The sequence below is a fragment of the Pogoniulus pusillus genome, chromosome 19, assembly GCF_015220805.1.
Source record: "Pogoniulus pusillus isolate bPogPus1 chromosome 19, bPogPus1.pri, whole genome shotgun sequence".
Lineage (NCBI taxonomy): Eukaryota > Metazoa > Chordata > Aves > Piciformes > Lybiidae > Pogoniulus > Pogoniulus pusillus.
Genome location: NC_087282.1, coordinates 11,901,354 through 11,923,352, shown reverse-complemented (window position 1 = coordinate 11,923,352; position 21,999 = coordinate 11,901,354). Strand labels below are relative to the sequence as shown.

The following is a 21,999-nucleotide window of genomic DNA, read 5'->3' as shown; positions in this document are numbered from 1 at the left end:
TTGGAATTCATTGTTGAACCTGATGTGAGCAACAGGTTGCACAAGAGACCTCCTGAGGTCCCTTCCTGACCAACTCTGTGCTTGAAAAGCTCATGCAGAAGAAAATGTGTCAGCATCTAGGTTTTTGTGGAGCTACACTGCCTCTGGTAGTCTTCTGACAGCTAGCTGAGGTCTGCACTGCTTGGGTTGGCATAGCTCTGGGCTCTCAAGCACCAGCCATGCTTAGGGTGGGATGCATGCTCCTTTTGACCCCCCTCCCTCCAGACCAACCTTTCTTGTTTGAGATGACATCCTGAAAGAACTGAGAGTACTTGAGTTTTGCTTCAGATTCCCACTTCTCCCAATCCCACCTCTGCCTCCAAACCTTTTGTATTGAGCAAAGCTGTGTGAGGCACCAAGGGCCAGGAGTGCTTTCTCTACAAGTCCCATTATGACCCCTGGAGATGTTGCTCACTGAGTAGGGAGGGGAAGGAACTGATGAGATTCCTCCAAGTTCTGCTTTCCTGGAGGATAATCAACCTCCATCCCTTCATTCTCACTTAGGACTGGGAGGGCAGCTGGGGAAAGCAGTCAGGTTTCAACCATGACGCAGGAGTCCCCCTTAGGGCAGCTCCTCAGTGACTGTCTCCTTGCCTTCCCAGCACTTCTTTGAAGGGGTGAAAGCTTGTGTGGCTCAAGGGGTGAAAGAAGAAGAGGTCAGCTTCCAGCTAGCCTACAGCAAGCAAGAGCTGAGGAAGGTCATTGAGAAATACCCTGGCAAGGAGGTGAAAAGAGCCCTTGAGACCCTCTACAGGACAACCCAGAAGCATCTCTCCCCAGAGGAAAACCTTCTGCAGGTGAAGGGGTCTGGGTGTAACAGCATGGTGTTGTGAGGGGGTGCAGAGCAGCACATCCAGCTGCCGTGGGCTGAAGGGAGCTGATCTCTGTCTCTGCCTAGGTGGTGTGGCAGGCCATGCAGCAGGAGCTCATAGGGCAGTACCAGGAGTTCCAGCACCTGATTCAGTGCTGCTACGCAGGGGCAGGCATCGCCATGGACTTCACCTTGGAGGACTTGCTCAGCTACTTCAACTCCAGCACTCTCTGCAACATGTAGACGCAACCCTCTCTGGATGATGGCTGGGAGCTGCTCTTTGGCAGTTACACCTTCAAGAAGCCCAGCTCAAACCTCTTCCCAAGCTGAAGGCTGATACGTGAGGGTCTCATCCTGAACTTAACATCCAAGTGCCCCTGACTGCTTGGTCTTGGAGCTCCCTTTGGGAAGTGCCACTTTTAGACCCAAACTATGGCTTCTCTGCTCCAAGAAGTCATTAGGCAAGCAGCAAAAAACCCTCCTAAACCTCAAATGGCTGCCAAAGTGCAGCAAGAGCTGGTTCTTAACCTCTTCAGAAGGTCATTTCCCACCACAGCTGGGCAGTGAAAAGCATCTTCCCTCCAGGAGCTTTCTCCTTTTGATGTCCTCTCAGGTTGGCACACCTGTTGAGACACTCAAACACATGGACACTTGCTATACCCAGGTGTCAGAACACAGCCCAGTGCTCCACCAGCTCTCCAGTGGAGACAGCTGGAAGTCTCTAAGTGAAAAAAGGATTTGCTTGGCTGTAAACTGGAGTGGAGCAGATCCAAACTGGTTTGCGTCCACCTTCACGAAGCATCTCCTCTAGAAACATCACAACCTGCTAATACATTTGTGTGGCCAAAAATGTGCCTTCTGTATCTTGGGATGATCATCATGGGACTAACAAAATGTCCATGACAACCTCATCTCCAGAAATGTGGAAATCCTGAGCCCCTTAGTTCAGCACAAAATAGCCATCAGGTCTGTCATGATGGCACAGGGTTAAGAGCCAGGAGGGACCTGCAGGGTTATTGAGCAGTTAAAAGCACATCCAGTTGCAGGCTGAAAACCAGCAGCTCTAACCCCACACCCATTTATGGACTGAAAGCCCTGGGAAGAGCTTAAACATCCTCAGGGCTCATCATTGTGTCTGGGAGCCCCAAGATGAGGCTGGGGAGGGACATTAAGGTCAATTAATGCCCTCAAAGCTGTGTCAGATGTTAGCATCCTTGTTGCTATTGCTAGCACCTGGGGGAGCAGCTTTGGAGACTTAATAAAGAAAAGACAGGAGGATTTTTTTCCCCCAGGACATGAGGTTTGGGAGGTCTAGCTGCTACTTGTCCCTCTGTCTGCCAGCCCCACTGCACAGCTGTGGAGCTCTTGCCTTTGGGGGGGTTGGTCTCTTCTCCCACGAAACGAGCGATAGGACAAGAGGAAATGGCCTCAAGCTGCACTTAGGGGAAGTTTAGGTTGGACATTAGGAACAATTTCTTCCCCTTGAAGGGTTGTCAAGCCCTTGTTCAGGCTGTCCAGAGGAGTGGTGGAGTCCCCATCCCTGGAGGGCTTTCAAAGCCATGGAGATGTGGTGCTGAGGGCCAGGGTTTGGAGGTGACCTGGCAGTGCTGGGTGAAATGTTTGGACTCCATGAGCTTAAAGGTCTTTTCCAGCTGAAATGATTCCATGATTCTATATTGGCTGGTAGCCTGGCACCTATATCTCATCCAGCTTTTACTGCTGGCACCTTGCAGTGCTCCCAGACACAGCAATTGCCTCACAGGGCAGTAAGACCTCAGCGTGCTGACTGGTGGAAAATAATCTCAGGGGCAGAGGTCAACTGGCAATTTGCCTGCTGCCAGGGAGGTGGGGAACCTACAGCAGCTGCTCCCCACAGCTCCTCTTCTCCAGGACCATCCTTGCTACTTCTCACCAGTAAGTCACCCCAGTCTGAGCACCATCCTCAGCTGTGCTTGGGTAGAGAAGATGAACATTAAGCAGGTAGAGTATCCAGACTCTTGCTTTGGTTTTGGAGCAGCTCCAAGTAGTTGGACTTCTGCGTCCTTCAGGTCAAGGTACAGCTCTGCTAGCAGCTCTGGTTTCTAATCTCCTTGGCTTTTCACCCTCCTCCCTGTGATGTTGCTGCACCCACAGCTCAACTTCAGGCTGCAGGAAGGGGACAGTCACAAGGGAACCATCTGGCACCAGATTGCCCAAGCTCTTGGTCCTCTCTTGCAGGTACTCAGCTGATTTCAGGCACTCTGATCTCCTTGTGGTTTGCTGAGGTGCGGGTGTGAGAGGAGAAGGCTGGGAGCTACAGGCTCTGCAACCTGGGAGCAGCCAGGAAGGCTTCCTGGGTGGGAAGGGCTTTGCAGAAGGACCAGGTTGCTTGGAGGTGAGGTTGTTAAACCTGAAAGGAGGTTGGAGCCAGGTGGGGATTCGTCTCCTCTCCTGAAGAACAAGTGATAGAACAAGGGAAAAAGGCCTCCAGCTTCACATGGGGAAGTTTAGGTTGGACATGAGGAACAATTTCTTCCCTTTAAGAGCTGTCAAGACCTGGCTCAGGCTGCCCAGGGCAGTGGTGGAGTCCCCATCCCTGGAGGGGTTTCAAAGCCCTGGAGATGTGGTGCTGAGGGCCATGGTTTGGTGGGGACCTGGCAGTGCTGGGTGAAATGTTTGGGCTCCATGAGCTTAAAGGTCTTTTCCAACCCAAAGCACTGTGTGATTATAAACAGCAGGAAGGAGGACCAGTGACTTTCTGCTGCCCTGGTAACTGCTTCAGCCCATAACTGATGCAGTCACTGGGCACAGTCCAAGCCACGCTGCAACCCCAGATTTGGTTTAAGGACTATGAGGTCCTGGCCCAAGCAAACTCCTCTGCCCACAGGCAGCAGATATCCTGCTAAAAATATGTCTGGTCCCATGCTGAACTTGCTCCTGGGTCAGCTGGAACTTTAGAGCTCCCCTTCTCAGTCACTGTGCTGCAGGAGAGCAATGCCAGAGGACATGAACCCACCACAAAACACTCAGGAGAAGAAGCACCATAACACCAGGCTATTGAGTCCTCCAGACCTCCATGCTACAGCTCTTTAAACCTCTGGCATCAGCCTCAGCCTCTGCCTGCTGGTGTCACTTATGGCCCATGTTCTACACCTACATTACAGAGGCAGCAGAAAGGATTCTGTCCCCTTCCTGGGAGGGGAATGACGCAGCCCTTTTCCATGGGGACACCAAGCAGCTGCTTCAGCCCCAGTGCCACCTTCTCCTAGGAATATTCTTTGCCCCAGAGACATTTCCCACCAGACTGCCAGGGTTCACCTTGTCTTGACTCTTTGGCTTTGATTGCCCTGGATGACATCCACACCTGGGCAGGAAGGAGGCTGGGAGGAGACCAGAGAGGGAAGGATCATACGCTTGGTCCCTGTATGGTGCACACAGGTTTGTGTGCATTAGCAGCTCCTCCTCTGGGTGACATCAGCCCTCAGCAAGGTCACCCAGCTGAGCCTCCAGAGCTGGCCCTAATCAGGAGCTCTGGAATGCTCTGGTTCCACCAGAGCAAGAGGAAGGTCTGAAGCCCTTGGGGGGAAGAGAATTTATTGCTTCTGTACTTGTGCCACCTGCAGGCCAAAAGAAAACCTCTTCGATTCCCGTTCACATTCTCCAGGTCCAATACCTGGACCATTTCCTTGAGTATCTGGATGCTCTTAAACTTCATGTTCTGGTTCCAGGCCCTGAGATAATGTCCTGGAAGGAGAAGCAAGTGAGTCCACCCCCATGTTTCATCCAGCACCTGGACCACCTCGTGTTGACTGTGAAGAGCATTGAGGACACTGTGGCCTTTTATTCCAAAGTCTTGGGCATGCAGGTGGTGACTTTCAAGGTAATGTGGGGCACAGGCTTGGCTTGGGTCTAAGGGACCTTCAGTTGCAGTTCTAGGCCAGAATGCTCCACACTGAGAACTTACATCACTCTCTAGCTGCATGTAGGCTGTAGGACATTCTTGGGGTGCTCTGCATCTTGAGGGATGTCATGGGAGCCTTGCAGGGCTCAGTTCTTGTGCACAGCAAGAGCCCAGAGTTAGCAGGGCTACATTCAGGTCTGTGAGGACTACACAAATGAGCAGCTGCTGAAGGCTTCCAGCCCTGTCAGTGCCATCACACTGTGAGTCTGTCCTTTGGGACAGGGGAATCGCAAAGCTCTGCACTTTGGCAACCAGAAGTTCAACCTGCATGAGGCTGGCAAGGAGCTGGAACCCAAGGCTCAGTGCCCAGTCCCTGGCTCTGCAGATCTCTGCCTTATCACAGAGGTGGCCCTGGACCAGATGCTGGATCATCTGAAGGTGAGGAAAGCACAGAGTGTCCCCAGGGCAGTGTGATCCCCAAGACGCACGAAGCCAGAGCCTCCTGTGTCTTGAGGAATGTCAGAACTGCCTCTTCCAACAGCTCATGTTCCCAGGGCTGGGCTGAAGAGCACATAGGACTACCTGAAGCATTAAAGCCCTGTTCTTATGTCTCCTCCCAGGCCTGTGGGGTGCCTATTGAAGAAGGTCCTGTGGACAGAACCGGTGCCATGGGTCCAATAACTTCCATCTACTTCCGAGACCCTGATGGGAACCTGATTGAGGTTTCCAAGTACTGAAAAGATGTAGCTGCAGCCAACAGAGGTGGACCCTGACCACGACCTGGACCCTGCCCACTTGCCAGAAGAAGCCACACTCTTGGTGTGGCTCATCTTACAAGTTGGAGCCTTTATATGGCAAACTTAGGGCAGGCTTCAAAAGCCAGCCCTAGAAGCAGGAGTTCTGACATTCATTAATAAAAACCAATTCTCCCAAACAGTTTCTTCCCAAAAAGAGTTGTCAAAAGCCTGGCCCAGGCTACCCAGGGCAGCAGTGGAGTCTCCATCCCCAGAGGGGTGTCAAAGCCATGAAAATGTGGTGCTGAGGGACATGGTTTGGTGGTGACCTGGCAGTGCTGGGGCAATGATTGGTCCTTATCATCTGAAAGGTCTCTTCCAACCCAGATCGGTCTAAGATTCTAAGAAGCAACGAGACACTGAGGAAGGACTCGAGGTTCTCTAAGAGGAGCAGTTCCCCAGGTGGCCACTCAGTGGTAGCAACGTGAAGAAGGGCTGGAAAGCAGAGAGGTCTCTTCTGACCTCTGCAGTCCAAAATCTCAAGGTCTCCTCTAAGATAGAGATCATTCCCGAGCTGTACTCTTTTACCCCCTTTTCTCCTTGGGTTTGTTTCCATTTCCCAGGAAATCCAGTGTTTTCCATGTCATGACAAAATGCCAAGCCCTAAACAGCTTCAGCTTGTCACCAGCTGCTGCTGCTGCTGCTGGTGCTGCTGGTGGCCCTAGGGATGAAGCTGCTTCCAGCTGAGCTTGAATCACATTAGGGATTCAGGACCAGAGATGCCATGGGACAAAGCCACAGACATCTCAGAACCTTCATCTTGGGAATGGAGCCCGAGGAGGAACCCCAGAGTGGGACCCCAAGGTGAGTGGGGCTGCTGGTTGCTGCAAGAGGGGTCAGGTTCTGACCCCCAAGGGTGGATCCTGTCCCATGCTTGGGTCTTGCCCATGGAAGAAGGTCAATGCTGCTCCCACTGGCCCTGTCTCACCTTTCCCACTGCTCTCCACTGGCCAGGGCTTCTCCTTGGCCAAGAGCTTGCATCAGTGGAGCCTTTCACCCAAGGAACAAATTCCTGACTAGAGTTAGCAGTGAGTGGGTGATCATTGTGTGGACACAGCTTCTATCCAAATTCATGACACTGAAGTGCTGGAGTAGGTCCAGGAAGGGCAACAGAGCTGGTGAAGGGTCTGGAGAACAGAGTTGGTGAGGAGCAGCTGAAGGAACTGAGGTTGTTCAGCCTGGGAAAAAGCAGACTGGGAGGACACCTTCTGAAAGGAGGAGAGGGGAGACTCTCTGACAGGGTTGATTCTATGATTCTATGACACTGGATACAGGTGGGGGTTGGTTTCTTCTCCCAAGGAACAAGACACAGGACAAGGTGAAATAGGCTCAAATTGCCCCAAGGGAGTTTTAGAGTGGCCATGAGGAACAATTTCTTCCCCTTGAGAGTTGTCAAGGCCTGGCCCAGGCTGCCCAGGGCAGTGCCAGTGTCCCCATCCTTGGGTGGGTTTCAAAGCCATGTAGATGTGGTGCTGAAGGACAGGGTTTGGTGGTGACCTGGCAGTGCTGGGTTAAGGCTTGGACTTGACTAACTGAAAAGTGTTTTCCAGCCAAAAGAATGCTGTGAGTTTACAATTCCATGGATTTCTGGCTTGTTTTTGGTTGATTACTAACACAGATCAAGCCTGGCTCTGTACTGGAAGTGTTCTTACAACCATTGAGCTCCTACCATAAATATGTTTGGGGAGAAACATTTCCTTTTCTTAATTTTCAGTGCCATTTACCTTGGAACAGCAGCAGCATGAAGGACAGTGGTTCTTTTCTTATTCATCCAGAGAAGAGAAGTCAGGGACTTTGGTGACACCATATTAATCACTGAACCCTCCGTGTCACAAGGGCTGGTCTCTAATTTCACACAGACCATTTATTCCCTTGGCTCTTTTAAAGCTTCACTGCCCTTGCCAGGGGTTTGGGCCTCCTAATTCCCTAAGGATGTGACACATCTGGTGGTTGAGACTGGAAAGAAGGAGTGAGACACTTCCCTGGGCTGGGATGCTGGAGGTGTTTTCAGGGCCCTGAGTGTTTAGGGGAAATAGCATGAATGAAACACATCTGAGGCATGTCTGTAGCTCCTGGTGCTCAGGGAAAGACAAGGTGGAAGAGGCACATGCTGGAACCCAGGAGATACTGTCTGAATGTGAGGAGAAACTTCATTGCTTTGAGCCCCCAAAGCAGTTTTGCTTCATATTAGAGGTTTAGCTATGATGAGACATGGTTCTGGGCATCCCAGTTCAAGAGAGACAGGGAACTCCTGGAGAGAGCCCAAGGGAGGCTCCAAAGATGCTGAGGGGACTGGAGCATCTCTGTGGGGAGCAAAGGCTGACAGCCCTGGGGATGTTAAGCCTGCAGAAGAGCAGCCTAAGAGGGGATCTGATCAGTGCTCAGCAAGAGCTAAAGGGTGAGGTGCAAGAGGATAGGGCCAGACTCTTCTCAGTGGTGCCCAGGGACAGGACAAGGGGCAGTGAGCACAAAGCAGAACTCAGGAGGTTTCATCTGAACAAGAGAAAGTGTTTTTTTTTTTGGTGTGAGGGTACTGGAGCAGACTGCCCAGAGAGGTTATGGAGCCTCCTTCTCTGGAGAGCTTCCAGCTGCACCTAGACTTCTGGGCAAGCTGCTGTGGGTGCTCCTGCTTGAGCAGGGAGTTGGACTTGATGATCTGTGAGGTCTCTTCCAACCTTGGTGATACTGTGATACTGTGATCTCCAGAGGCCCCTTCCAACCCCACCATGCAGGCATTCTGAGTTTCTGTGAAGCAGAAGGTGACTTCTCTCTGTTGAGAGATCATGTTCAAGCACAGCCAGGCTTTGCTGGGCAGCAGCTGCTGTTCTCATCAGGACAAGCAAGAGCCCGAAGTGCTCTGTGTAACTGTGTGGCTTTGGAGAAGTCACTGGCCACAGGCCAGCCTTTTAGCTAGCAGTGTCCTAGCCTCTGCTGGGTTCCCACCTCCTGGAACAGCCTTTATTGGGTAACTTCAGAATCAGATTGCAAACCTGATGGTCTACAGCATGCAGCACGAAGTCTTAATGCAGACAATCGATTTCCTTCAGTTCTTTATTCAGAAAGATTCAGTGTGGACATGATGGACACTAGGAGAGTGGGCAAACAGTTTGGCTCTGGCTGGGAAGTTCTCTGCATAGACTACTACCAGCAAGCTGAAGAGGAACCAGCCCACATTCCCTCTTGCCTGTCTCATCCCACCCTCCCTCCAGCAACAGGTTCCATTCCTACACCATCATCATCATGGAAGCAAGTCTTTTGTGTCAGCAGTCACAGTGGTTGGCTGATGTCCAGAGGAATGGTTCTCCATCTCAATGCTCAGAAAGGACACAGGGTGAGGAAGCCTTTTGTTGGAGTACAAGTACCAATTTTATCCCAGACCAGATACGAGCTGAGCCTCAGTCAGCTGTCCCTCCTCTTCCAATGTCACTCACAGTGTGCCCGTGCCCAGGTCATCATCCAGAGATGCCCATCTCTGCACCAACCATAGAGACCACCTCTGGTGAGCCAGCTCTGAGGAGATGCCTGAGCTAAGCCAGGAGGGGGGATGTGGCCCAGCCCTAGTGCTGGCAGGGATCCCACATGAGTTGTGGGTGTAGGACTGATGGTAGGTTCTTCACCTGACCACTGCCTCTCTTTCAGATGAGACAAAAGGTTTTAAGGATCCTTGAACTGGCAGAAAGGTGACAAACACTTCCCAAGGGCTGGGGAACCAGGAGGATTTACTGAGAGAGATAAACCATCCCTCTCTGCTTGAGAGTTTTGCAGGCAGAGCAGTCTGCAGTCAGTGATGGGTTGTCCATCTGGCCAGCATGACCAACCAACCATCTGAAAAGCACCCAGAAGAGCACTGAGAAAAGCACACTCTTGGCAGATGATCTTCCTCCTCTCTCCAGACTTGGTGGCTCTGCACAGAAAAAAGCTTTGAATGCAACTTCCAAAACCACCTAGAGACAATTTCTCCTGAGGAACCAAGCTTCCAGAGGACCCCTCGGGATCCTCAGAGATTCCCATGGGATTGTTTTGTTTGTTTGGTTGGTTGTGGTGGCTCTTCAGCTACCCAGCATCAACCATGAGTTGAAATTTCATCTGCATGCCAATTGCTGCCACAGAGACATCTCCTGTCTTATGGACCAAGATCCTTTGCACTTGTAGCCAGGGGGGGTTGGGCTCTTCTGCCAGGCAACCAGCAACAGAACAAGGGGACACAGCCTCAAGTTGTGCCAGGGGAGGTCTAGGCTGGATGTTAGGAGGAAGTTGTTGGCAGAGAGAGTGATTGGCATTGGAATGGGCTGCCCAGGGAGGTGGTGGAGTCGCCGTGCCTGGAGGTGTTGAAGCGAAGCCTGGCTGGGGCACTTAGTGCCATGGTCTGGTTGGCTGGCTAGGGCTGGGTGCTAGGTTGGACTGGATGAGCTTGGAGGTCTCGTCCAACCTGGTTGATTCTGTGAGTCTATGACTCCTCTGGTATCGAAGCATCTACTTTGACTTCATGGGGTGGGAACTTTCCTGTCGTTAGAAATCAATAGTAAAGCACCAACGAAGAAAGGAATCAGAGTTTCATCAGGACAAGTCTCTCAGCAGCCCCAGGGGACTGGCTGTTCCATCAGAGGCTGCACGCCAGCTGGGAGCTGTCGGACAGGTTCTCCAGGTTGTCCACCATGGTGATGATGGCTTCTATTTTTTCCTCTGGGAGCACGTGAGAGGCATTGGATCGAAACTTCTTCAGGAGTGATTCTGTGCTCAGAGGCTTCCTCCAGTGGCCGTAGAAAGTGTCACATTTGCCGGTGAGGACATCTCCGCTGTGCAGGAGCAGCGCTACCTCTCCGTACATCTTATCGAAGTTGGCCACGTTGTCTTCAGGGTGCTCCACCACCACCTTGTCCAGCAGCTCCCGCAGCTCCTGCCGGTGGATGCTGGTCTCTGCGAAGGAGCTGAGCCCCATCTCACCATCCAGCAGGGCAGCGCAGGCATTGAACTGGAACGAGTGTCTGGCCTGGTGCTCCGAGCTGGGGAAGGGCCGGTTGATGTACTTGGACACTGGGATCTTCAGCACGATGGTGCGGATCAAAGAGGGAGAGAAGGACCCTGCGTAGTTGATGAAGAGGTTCCGCACAGACAAGGCAGCATCCACCACCCAGTGCATCCCCAGGTGGGCTGGGAACCTCTTGAAAGCAATATCCTGCTTCTCCAGGAGGAACTCATGCTGCTCACTTGGCGTGGAGAGTGGTTTGGGTTGATAGACGCCATAGAAGACACTGAACCCAGAGCAGCCAGGGATCTCATCCAGGATTAAGGGGTTGGCCTCCATCCCTCGGGCAGCCAGCAGAGCTGCCTCGAAGCCCAGGCGGGTGGCATTGCCGATGTGCAGTGGCTTGGCTTGGGTGGCAGCGTTGGCCATGGGTGCCCCCGCAAGCGATGCGGCAATGCCCAGAGCGTGGGTGCACTGGGCCGTGCTGAGGGACAGCAGCTTGGCAGTGGCTGCAGCACTGCCCATGGTCCCCACCACCGAGGGAGGGTGGAACCTGGAGGGAAAATGGCAGGTGTGAGCATCTCAAGAATCTCACCTTAGCAGCACCCAAGGGCCTCATCTACCAGACCTGCCCAATGGGAGTGGGAATGTGCAGCCAAGTCAGCCACTGGAGATTCCTCATGGCTCTGGTGCAGGTGGGACTCACTCTGACTCTAAATGAAACTCAAGTGTCTGCTTGTGGCCTCACTGGAGTCAGTGAGTGAGTTCAACATCTCCAGAAAGCAATCTTGAATCATAGAATCACAGAGCAGTCTGGGTGGAAAGGTCACCAGGTCCAGCCCCCTGCAGTCAGCAGGGACATCTGCAACTAGAGCAGGTTGCTCAGAGCCACAGAGGACCCGACCTGCAACGCTGCCAGGAATGAGGCACCTCCATCTCCTACTTCTCTGGGAACCTAAGAGAGGCTCTCACCACCCTCGATGTCAAATATTTCTCCCTTCCCTTCAGTCTGATTCTCCCTCTTTGAGTTCAAACCATCAGCCCTTGTCCTCTCACAACAGCCCTTGCTCATGATGATCATGCTGAAAACTCAGTGGTAGTCCTCTTGGTGGCTCTTTCTGAGGCAGGACCATTGGAGGCCACCAAATGAATATGTGGTTCCTCACCAGCTATGCTAGAACTGGCATCTGGCTCTCAGTAGGACTCTATCCTGATCCCAAGTGCTTGAAACCTTGAGCAGACCAGAAGAGCCTCTTTCTGCTGGGTGAAGGAAAAGAGGTTTACCTTCTTGGGATGTTGTGAGCCTCAGTGGAGAAATGCATGAGCCTTCCTTGAACTTCCAGGCCCACATTAAAGGCCAGCAAGAAGTCCATACCATTGGGTTTTGTGCCTGCAGGTAGCATCTGGGAAGCTGCCAGAAGAGCTGGCAGAACAGCTCCTGAGGGGTGAGTAGCAGGGTGCCAGGTATCATCGAAGTCCATGGAGTGAGTCTGTCAGAGAAATGGAGGTAAGGACATGCTGGTGGGAGGGGCTGGAAGCTGAGGGAACTTGGGGTCCTTGCTGATATTTGTTGTCTACAGCAAATTGGATCTGAGGAACAGTTTCTCTACCAAAAGAGTGATCAGGGAGTTTGGCAGGGGGCTCGGACTCAGTGACCTGCAGAGGTCTCTTCCAACCCCAACTGTCCTGTGATTCTGTGACTGACTCTTTTATGAACATCCACCAAGTGAACCGTGGTGCATGTTTGGTCCCTTTAAAAGGACTTCCTCCCCCTGGGCCTTCCATTTCCCCTCCCAGTCACCTGTCTGCTTCCTGTAGCACTAACTGGTGTCTTTGAAGGCACCACCAAGCAGAGCATCTCCTGGAAGAGCCTTGCCTTACCGCCACTCCATTGGTGAAGGCAGCCAGTGTTGGGGACAGCTTCACACCTGGCTTGCCATAGACAGAGCTGACAGCGACTGGAGAGTAGAGCTCCTGTCAAGGGGAGGGACAGGCAGGTGAAGACCTTGGGTGAAGCAGTGAGTGTGTGCTGCCAGAGCATCCTTCTACTGCAGGGCAAAGTCCTATGCCAGCCATTAAATAAAGCCAGGGTGGTGACGGTCAGGGTGGTGGTGGATGTGGTGGTGAGGCTGGTGGTGGTGATGGTTGTAGTGTTTGGGATGGTGGTGGTGGTGGCAATGGGTGTGGTGGTGGTGGTGGTGGGAAGGTGATGGAGGTGGTTGTGGTGGTGACACCAAGGTGGGGTGATGTCACCACCAGTCAAAGTGGGGCTGTTCCTACCCGGCAGTACTGCAGAGCAATATCGAAGACAGGTGTGGTGCTGCCCACAAGGCCAACCCCAATGCTGTCCAGGATCATCCTCTTGCTTCTGTGACAAACAGTCTTGGACAAGTGCTCTGGTCTGACTGCATGGATGAAGGAGGCAAAGCTGCCAGTCACAGTCTCCTCTGGAGTGCTCCTGGCCACCACTGCAGCATCAACAGAGAGGGAAGAGGGTAGAGACACGTGGGCCAAGTGCTGGTGGCCCACAGCACCAGCTGGTCTCTCTTAATGTGTGGATGGGCAAAGGTAGGTAAAGAGAGCAGGATCAGGCAGGTAAAACAGTGGGACAATGTGGCAGAAAGAGAGGACATGGCCTGAAGTTGCTCCAGGGGAGGCTTAGGTTTTCTTTCCTGCAAGAGGGGTCAGGCACTGGAACAGGTTGGAGTCCCCATCCCTGCAGGTGTTCAAGGAACGTGTGGCCACGGCACTTGGGGACATAGTTCAATGGCCATGGTGGTGTTGGGTTGATGGTTGGACAGGATGACCTTAGAGGTCTTTTCCAACCCAAGCAATTCTCTGATTTTATGAAGCTCAGCACATGAATAACTCAGGATGAGCGAAGCAAGGAAACAAACCCCCTTTGTTTCAACATCTGATGGGAAAGCTCCTCAAGACCAGCAGGTACAGATGACCCTTTGTGTTTTTAAACCAGAAAAGAAGCCAATTACCTACTAATAAAAACAATGACCCTTCCCTCATTTCCCTTGCACTCTAAATGTCATGCCAACTGACTCACACTTTGCTCGCCAATGTATTTGGGCTCACCTAGAGCCCAGGAGTCTAAAAACCACTTGTAAACACAGCTGAGAATGTCATCATCACCATGACTCACGGGGACAAAATCCACCCCTCGCAGCAGCTCTGTAAAGTACATCTCTATAGAACCCACACAGCTCAGCAGAAGGCTGCTACTGCTGAAAATCAGTGTCCTCCTCGAGAGCTTCTTCACAGAGGAGGGCTCTGAGCACCTCGAGGAGAAGGAAACAGTGGAGCCAAACTGGGATGGAGAGGCTAGGGGGGGAATCTGCTCAGAGAACCTGCACTCAGAACACTGAGAGTCCTCCTTTCACCTAGGATATTGTGAGTCTTTCCTTCACCCAGAACATTGAGAGTGATTCCTTCACCTAGGATATTGTGAGTCTTTCCTTCACCCAGAGCATTGAGAGTGCTTCCTTCACCTAGGATATTGTGAGTCTTTCCTTCACCCAGAGCATTGAGAGTGCTTCCTTCACCTAGGATATTGTGAGTCTTCACCCAGAACATTGAGCCCTCCCTTCACCTAGGATATTGTGAGTCTTTCCTTCACCCAGAGCATTGAAAGTCCTTCTTTCACCTAGGATATTGTGAGTCTTTCCTTCACCCAGAGCACTAAGAGTGCTTCCTTCACCTAGGATATTGTGAGTCTTCACCCAGAACATTGAGCCCTCCCTTCACCTAGGATATTGTGAGTCTTCACCCGGAACACTGAGGGTCCCTTTGAGCAGTGCTAATAGCAGGATCAGACGTGTGAGAGAACCAGAAGATCAGAGACTCTCAGGATGACAGAATCATGGAATCACAGAATTAGACTTATGGAGCCAAAGAGCCACTCAATCATAGAATTATGGAACTACAGAGTCTTAGGGTCATGGAATCACAGACTGGTTTGGGTTGGAAGGGACCTTTACAGATCTAACAACAAAGAACTGGAGGATCTGAGCAGTCTGTTGATAGCTATGCTTTCAATGTCTTACATCAAAGAGGCAGAATTTGGAAAGCCTGGTTCTGAACCAGTGGAAGGTTCTGGTTTAGCCCTGGCTTAGCCACCAACATTTCCCCCCCAATTGATACTTCTCTCCTTGTTTTTAGCAGCTGAGGGCAAGCACCACCACAAGATCCCATCCCCTAAAGCATGCCTTCTCCTTCAGCAATCTGGTTTCTCTCACTTCCATAAGCCCAGAACTTGGGGTGAGGTTGTTTTATTTTGGTTTGGGTTGTTTTTTGGTTGTTTTTTTTCCTAGCAATGAAATGAATTATTCTGGGATGTCCTTTAGGAGGAGACAGGGAATGCTGTTCTGCAGCAGGATACGAACCGTGAGCAGCAGTTTTGTGAAGTTGCCGGGAGGTTGCCAAGACCTTCTGGGATTTCTGGAGAAGAAAGACACAGAGAGAGAGAGAGAGAGAAAGAGAGGGTGGGGGGGGAAATAGAACATTGGTCAGCAGAGCTGCTTGAACTATTTCAGAGCTGTTTTACTGGTTGTGCCTCCAAGGTGGCATCGTTAGCCACCTCGCAGATCAAACGAGAGGATTAAACTACAGGTTGAAAGGGGAGAGAGAAAAAAGAAATCATATTTTCCAGAGCTGAATCCAGCAGAGGTGCCAAGAACAGCCAGGGAAATCAAACAGTACAGTAGGACAGGCAGCACAGCCTCTTCAGACCATGAAACCCTCCCACAGCTGTGAGCAGAACCAGCTCAGAGGGAATAGCAGCAGGAAAGAACCGCGCAGAAGATCCCAACAACACCACCCCCCTGCTGCAGGAACGTACAAAACACCTCTTTGGGGTACAGAACAGGCACAGGCATGGAAGGAGCAGGTTAGTAGCTATGAGCAAAGTGTGGGTGAAGCCATCTGATTTTATCTGGGGGCTAATCTTCATCTCATGTTATGATCATTTGGACCAATCGAGGAACCACACAGAAAACAACTTTGTCTCCTTGAAGTGAAAAAGTGAGGAACCACCTGGGAAAGGAGTTTCTCTCCTTGCAGTAGAAAATGAAAGTGAGGAATCACCTGAGAAAGGACTTTCTCTCCTTAAAGTGGAAAAGGAAAGTGAGGAATCATCTGGGAAAGGATTTTCTCTCCTTAAAGTGGAAAAGGAAAGTGAGGAATCATCTGGGAAAGGATTTTCTCTCCTTAAAGTGGAAAAGGAAAGTGAAGAATCACCTGAGAAAGGAGTTTCTCTCCTTAAAGTGGAAAAGGAAAGTGAGGAACCACCTGGAAAAGGACTTTCTCTCCTCAAAATAGAAAAGGAAAGCAAGGAACCACCTGGAAAAAAACTGCATTTTAAAATCTCCTTAAAGTGGAAAAGGAAAGTTCAGAACTGGGTAGGTTTGGTCCATGCAATGGTAGTTACCTGCAAGGTTAAGTAGACCATGCCGGTGGCTGCTCCCAGCTCGTCGTCCCCAGCGCTGGGTGACTTGGTTGGAGGGATGAGAGAGGAGAGGTGGTGTCTGCAAGGTGCTTTGGTGGCAGGGTTTATATATGCTCCTGAAAGGCAATTTGCTTTTTTGTTTTGTGTTTTTTTGGTGCAACTGAATTCGTTAAGTGTGATGACATCAGCCCCTGGGGAAGGAGAGGGTGGGGGGAATAGATGAGGAGGGGTGGTTGTTGCTCTGCTGAACAGAAGAGACCCCCTCCCCCCCTCCCTCGTTTTCAGGAAATAAGGGGAAAGAATTAAACAATTCAGGATGATAACTGACAAAGTCCAAGGGAATTCCTCTCTCCAAAATGCCCCGGGTGCCAATGTGTGAAGCAACCGGCCCCAGGCTCCTCCTCCAGAGGAGGACTATAAAACTGGTCCTCACCAGGAAATGAGAGGGACAAGAGCATCCTCCCATTGAGCTGCAGTGTCACCAAACCAGGTAAATCCAGGCTGCAGAGGGAGAATGTGGCACTGGTGGCTTTGCTTTGATGCTTTCCTGGAATCCATTTAGTGTGGCTGGATCTTTCCTTTGGCTCTCCTTCTTCTCAATGCTCTGCTCTGTGCTGCTGCTGCCGGGTCAGGGAAGTGTTAGTGAAGAGGTGAAGCTGCAGAGAGATTCCAGGAGACACTGGGACACTCCCAAAGGAATGATAGGATTTAGGGGAATGCTGTGGCTGTTTGCTTTGCCCAGCCATGCAACCTGGGGACACTTTACATGCTGACTACTCTTTTGTGTAGAGTAGCAGTGTGCTGGGACTCACCTTGCCTCTAGACCCAGCCTGAGCTTTCTGCTAAGTATCAGGTTGGCTACTAGGGAAGTTTTCTTAGCTTATAGAGTGGCCAGGCATTGGAACAGGCTGCTCAGGGAGGTGGTGGAGTGCTCAGCCCTGGAGGTGTTCAAGAAACATGTGGACATGGCACTTGGGGACATGGTTTAATGGCCATGGTAGGCTAAAGGTTGGACTTGATGATCTTAGAGGTCTTTTCCATCCATAATGATTCTATAATTAGGTTTGGTATTGATTCTAAACTCTGAAATAGTTCTAAACCTCTACTAATTACTAAGCCCTTTAGTCAATGTGAACATCAAAATGTATCTCAGGCAAGTCCCAGCTGCTTTTCTGCCAAGGAGAGGCAAGGCTGTGAGATTTCTTCTGGTGGTAGAGTGCATCTTGCTGGGTGCTCATCCCTAAAGAGCTGCCCCTTCATGTGCTCCTCTTGAGATGTGCAGGATTTTCTCAGAGCTCTATAAGCATTTGTTCTCATCACTAAGGTCAAAAGCTAATTGCAAAATGCCACCAGGGATGTCTGAAAATGTCCCATTTTGATATTCAGACCTGTGACCCAGGGCATGCTGAGTCTTGCTCCAACCTCCCGGGGAGGCAATGTCCATGCAGCAGCTTAGTCCCATTAATGTTGGTCAAGGTGAAGCACAGGCAGCAGATATCAAGGCAAAGCAGATGCTTGTGGTGATCCCTGTAGAGCCCAGCACGGAAAGGGAGTGCAGAGGGAATGACCTTCTCTGGAAGGGGTGAAGAGAAGCTGTTGTCAGCAGGGCAGTGAATGTAGAATCACAGAATGGTTGGGGCTGGAAGAGACCTTAAAGATCATCTAATTCCAACCCCTCTGCCGTGGGCAGGGACACCTTCCTCTAGGCCAAGCTGCTCAAAGCTCCCTCCAGCCTGGCCTCATTTAAAGGGAAAGATGTCCAGAGTCTGTAAACTGGCCACGTGGGCATGGCTCAGAGGTCACACCGAGGGGAAAAGAGCCAGGATGAAGGAGGACCTCACTAAACACCCTGTAAACCACAGGATGGAGAATATCAGGGACAAGCAGGAAAAGGGAAGGAGATGGAGGAGGCTGGGCGAGGGAGGGGGTGGCTTTGGCTCCACCCTTGATGCATGAGGACTTTGTGTGAGGGGAGGATCACCCCAGGCTGTCCCATCAGCTCTTTGAGAGGTCTGGCAGCACCCCAGGTCTCCAGGTGTCCCCTCACCGTGGCAAGGTCTCATCCTCATGGTTTTCTGTACAGTAACACTGTTAGGGCAGGAAGGGACATCCCATAGGTTTCTCTGCTCCCACACTGTCCTACATCACCTGTACCTTCTCTGCCTGAAGACCTACTTTGCATCAGTCCCATCTGAGATGGCACAGCTTGCAGGCCTGCAAAGCAGAGATTTGGTGTGGGACCCCTTCTGGCTGTGTTGCAGGGAGCAGAGCTGTCACCTTATCTGTTTTCAGTAGTGATGTGGAGAAACAGGTCCCTAGGATGTGCCAGAGGCAGTGACTGCATGAAGAGGACAGTGACAAGAGGGATGAGAGGTTTTGTGCCAGGGGCAACCAAGGATCAGGCATTCTCAGAACAGAAAGCACCTCTGAGTGCTTCCATGCACACCTTGGTTTCTCCAGGTCTTGCTGTAGCTCATGGCATCTTTAGTGTTGCTGCCCCTAAGACCACAACTGGAGAAGATTCAGTGTTTGATGCTTCAAGGAATAGAGGTGACAAAGCAATGAGGAAGAGGTCTCAAGACAGGGAATGCTGTGGGCAGCTGTGAGCAGAGCAGATTTTAAACCCTTCTGCTCCTACAGGAAACTCCTTCAGCCTCCTCCTTCTCCTTACCTTGGTCTAAATCTTCTCACAGCCTTTCCCTTTTCACCTCTCTACAGCACATTTTGGTGTTTCTCTTCCCTCTTCTCAGATGTCATCTGAAGGATTGTGCTGCAAGCAGGGGCCACCAGCCCTCTTAGTTGTGTCTCTAGACCTTTCTTAATGGTCAGGCATTGGAACAGGCTGCCCAGAGAGGTGGCAGAGTCACCACCCCTGGAGGTGTTTAAAAAACATGTGGGCATGGCCCTTTGGGACATGGTTTAGTGCACATGGTGGGGTTGGACTGAATGATCTTAGAGGTCTTTTCCAACCTTTGTGATTCACAAACCCAAGCTCTACACTGCAGGCTCCCAACCTCCCAACACAGCTTGTTATGCAGGAGCTTTGGCACACTGGAAACCCTTGCTGGGAGTCAAGCAGTCACCTGGCCAACCCATCTCCCTCCAGAAACCCATCTCTTCCTCCTCTAGAGACCACCCCAAACCAGGGGCTTGTTGCAGCATGCCTAGAAAGCCACCATCTGAGCTATTTCAGAGCAAAACACCTGGAGGAACTTAAAATTGTGGCCCACCTCCAAGTACAACCACCTAAACTAAGCTGCTTGTTTATAGCTGAGAGGCAGGGAAATGAAACAAAAAGAGACAAGCTTGTGGACTCCACAGGTACATGCTCAGCTCCTCCCAAGGCTGTAGCATTGCTTAAGGCCTCCTTCAAGTCACAGAATCAAAGAATTGTTTGGGTTGGAAAAGACCTTTAAGATCATTGAGTCCAACCATCATCCAAAGACCACCACAGGCATTAAAGCACATCCCAAAGTGCCATGGCCATAGGTTTCTTGAACACCTCCAGGGATGGTGACACCACCACCTCCTTGGGCAGACCTATTCAAATCAGTGGTTTATAGAGAGGGCACTGATGCTGTAAGAGTGTTCCTCCTGTAGCACCACGACTTGATGCATCTCTCTTTCTGAACCAAGAAACCAAACCTTTAGCATCACCAAATAATCAGATTAATTAATTGTCCCCCAAATGTTCATAGATTCACAGAATGCTTTGGGTTGGGAGAGATCTTAAAGGTCAGGAAGTTCCAACCCCCCTGCCATGGGCAGGGTCACCCTTCACTAGACCAGGTTACTCAGGAGCAAATTCCCTTGGAAGTTTCTACCCTTCTTATATTTCACTGGAACTTGAGTGGCTGAAGCAGTTCAGAGCTGGAGGAGTAGATTTGTCAGCTCAGCACTCTCCACTTGTATAAGAACTCCATCAGAGAAGGAAATTTTGGGGGTTTTAGTGGAGTGAGAGCCCAGAGGCCATTGACATGTGGACAATGTCCATGTAATATTTCAGAGGAGACACTGGGCTTTAGGTTCCTTAATGTTCCCAAGCCTCTGTCTTCACTGGGAGGTGCTCCTTTGCTCCTCCTCACTTCTGCTATCAACAGTAGCTCCCTGAGCTTCCTCTCCTGTCCAAAAGGCTTTTTTTTTTTTCTTTTGGAATGGCTGAGGACAGACTACATCACTTGCTCCCTTTCCAGCTCTTTTAGGTCATCAAATGATTTAAAAATACCAAAACAACAAGAACATGGCTGGTTTATTTTCATCTGTCTTCCCTGATCCAAAAAAAAAACCAACTCACCCAACCAAACCAAAACCCAGGCTCTCCTCCAGAGAGCAGACTCCAGCTGATGGTCCCCAGGAGTGCAAACGTGGGGGCTGCCTGCAAATAGACGAGTTCATGGGCGAAGTATGAAGGGCTGGAAAATAGACTATTTAGTCACTGGGGGTTTGAAGAAAGGGATGGAGCTGGAAAATTCCATCTGGGAGGCTGTGTGAGCTCTGCCTGCCTGTTTGTCTGCAAGAGTGGATAAGAAATGACCTGGAATGGCTCAAGAGAAAAAAAAAAGGGAAGAAAAAAAAAGAAACCCCAAACCTTGTGGGTTTTGTCTGGATGTTTGTTGGTTTGTGTTGGGCTTATTCATTCCTCACCATCTCCAGCAGCTTGGAGAAGAGGAGGCAGGAACCATCCCCACCACCTGCAGAGCTTTGGGGCACCTCAAGATGTTTTTGCCAGAAGGCCTTGTCTCCTAAATAAGGTCGTGTGTGTTTTCTCTGGATGGGGCTCTGGAAAGTAGGCACCTAAAGTCCTGCTTTGAATCGAGCCTTTGTCTGGAACGAGGAGCGAGGAGGCACCGTGGAAACACCTGAGCCTGTCACCAGTTTCTCCCCTCTCCTCGCAGAAGGGGCATGGCTCTGAAGGCTGGCCAAGTGCCCAAGCCAAGGCAGCGCTGGTCTAGACAGGGAGGTTGTGGGGACAACCACCAACGCTCTTGTTTTGTCTGGAAGGGCCATGGCGAGCGCCGTGGGTTTCGCCGCTGTCTTCTACAGCGAGCCGGCGGTGCTGGGGCTCCTGGCCAACGTGGTCAGCGCCTTCCTTCTCGGCCTGCAGAACTTCACCGTGCTGCACACTGGCCTCAGGCCACAGGCAGCAGAGGACATCCTTGCAGGTGAGTGATTCATAGATTCATAGGACGGTTTGGGTTGGAAGGGACCTTAATCATCATCTAGTTCTAACCCCTCTGCCATGGGCAGGGACTCCGCCTACTAAACTGGGTTGCTCAAGTCCACATCTAACCTGGCCTTGAATGCATCCGGAGAGAGGGCATCCATGACCTTCCTGAGCATCCTGTCTCACCACCCTCACAGTAAACAATTTCTTCCTAATCTCCATCTTAAATCTCCCCTCTTCCAGCTCCAGTGCATTTCCATTCACCCTGTTCCAGTTTCTCAGAACTCTCACATTAAACAAGTTCTTCCTCATCTCCAGCCTAAATCTTCCCTCTTCCAGCTCCAGTGCATTACCATTCACGCTGTTCCAGTTTCTCAGAACTCTCACATTAAACAAGTTCTTCCTAATCTCCAGCCTAAATCTCCCCTCTTCCAGCTCCAATGCATTCCCGTTCATCCTGTTCCAGTGCCACAGAACTCTCACATTAAACAAGTTCTTCCTCATCTCCAGCCTAAATCTTCCCTCTTCCAGCTCCAATGCATTCCCATTCATCCTGTTCCAGTGCCTCAGAACTCTCACATTAAACAAGTTCTTCCTCATCTCCAGCCTAAATCTCCCCTCTTCCAGCTCCAATGCATTCCCATTCACCCTGTTCCAGTCTCTCAGAACTCTCACATTAAACAAGTTCTTCCTAATCTCCATCTCAAATCTCCCTGCTTCCAGCTCCAATGCATTCCCATTCACCCTGTTCCAGTCTCTCAGAACTCTCACATTAAACAAGTTCTTCCTCATCTCCAGCCTAAATCTCCCCTCTTCCAGCTCCAATGCATTTCTATTCAATCCATTCAATCCATGATGGTGCTCATGGGTGGATACTGGAGCTGCTGGTC

General features: G+C 51.0%; 3 protein-coding genes across 3 annotated transcripts in view; 2 read left to right on the top strand and 1 right to left on the bottom strand.

Annotated features, from left to right (window-relative positions):
- Window positions 1-1,093, top strand: part of LOC135183946 (exocyst complex component 1-like) — a 31,319-nt gene extending 30,226 nt beyond the window's left edge. Inside the window, exons 16-17 of the mRNA XM_064159313.1 lie at window positions 642-836; window positions 938-1,093. Coding sequence (XP_064015383.1) covers window positions 642-836; window positions 938-1,093 — 351 coding nt within the window. The remainder of the gene's footprint in view (window positions 1-641; window positions 837-937) is intronic.
- Window positions 1,094-2,815: 1,722 nt separating this feature from the next.
- On the top strand, window positions 2,816-5,656 carry GLOD5 (glyoxalase domain containing 5). The gene is made up of 5 exons (XM_064159738.1): window positions 2,816-2,830; window positions 2,995-3,067; window positions 4,558-4,709; window positions 5,013-5,168; window positions 5,351-5,656. The coding sequence occupies exons 1-5, from the start codon at window positions 2,816-2,818 to the stop codon at window positions 5,465-5,467; spliced, it is 513 nt and encodes a 170-aa protein (XP_064015808.1). The 3' UTR covers window positions 5,468-5,656.
- Window positions 5,657-10,124: 4,468 nt separating this feature from the next.
- Window positions 10,125-15,948, bottom strand: LOC135184145 (cis-aconitate decarboxylase-like). Its single transcript, XM_064159737.1, has 7 exons — window positions 15,928-15,948; window positions 14,885-14,939; window positions 13,578-13,823; window positions 12,771-12,958; window positions 12,372-12,464; window positions 11,775-11,980; window positions 10,125-11,043 (listed from the first exon to the last, which is right to left on the bottom strand). Exons 1-7 carry the CDS (start codon window positions 15,946-15,948, stop codon window positions 10,125-10,127), a joined length of 1,728 nt encoding a protein of 575 aa, XP_064015807.1.
- Between the last annotated feature and the right edge of the window lie 6,051 nt (window positions 15,949-21,999).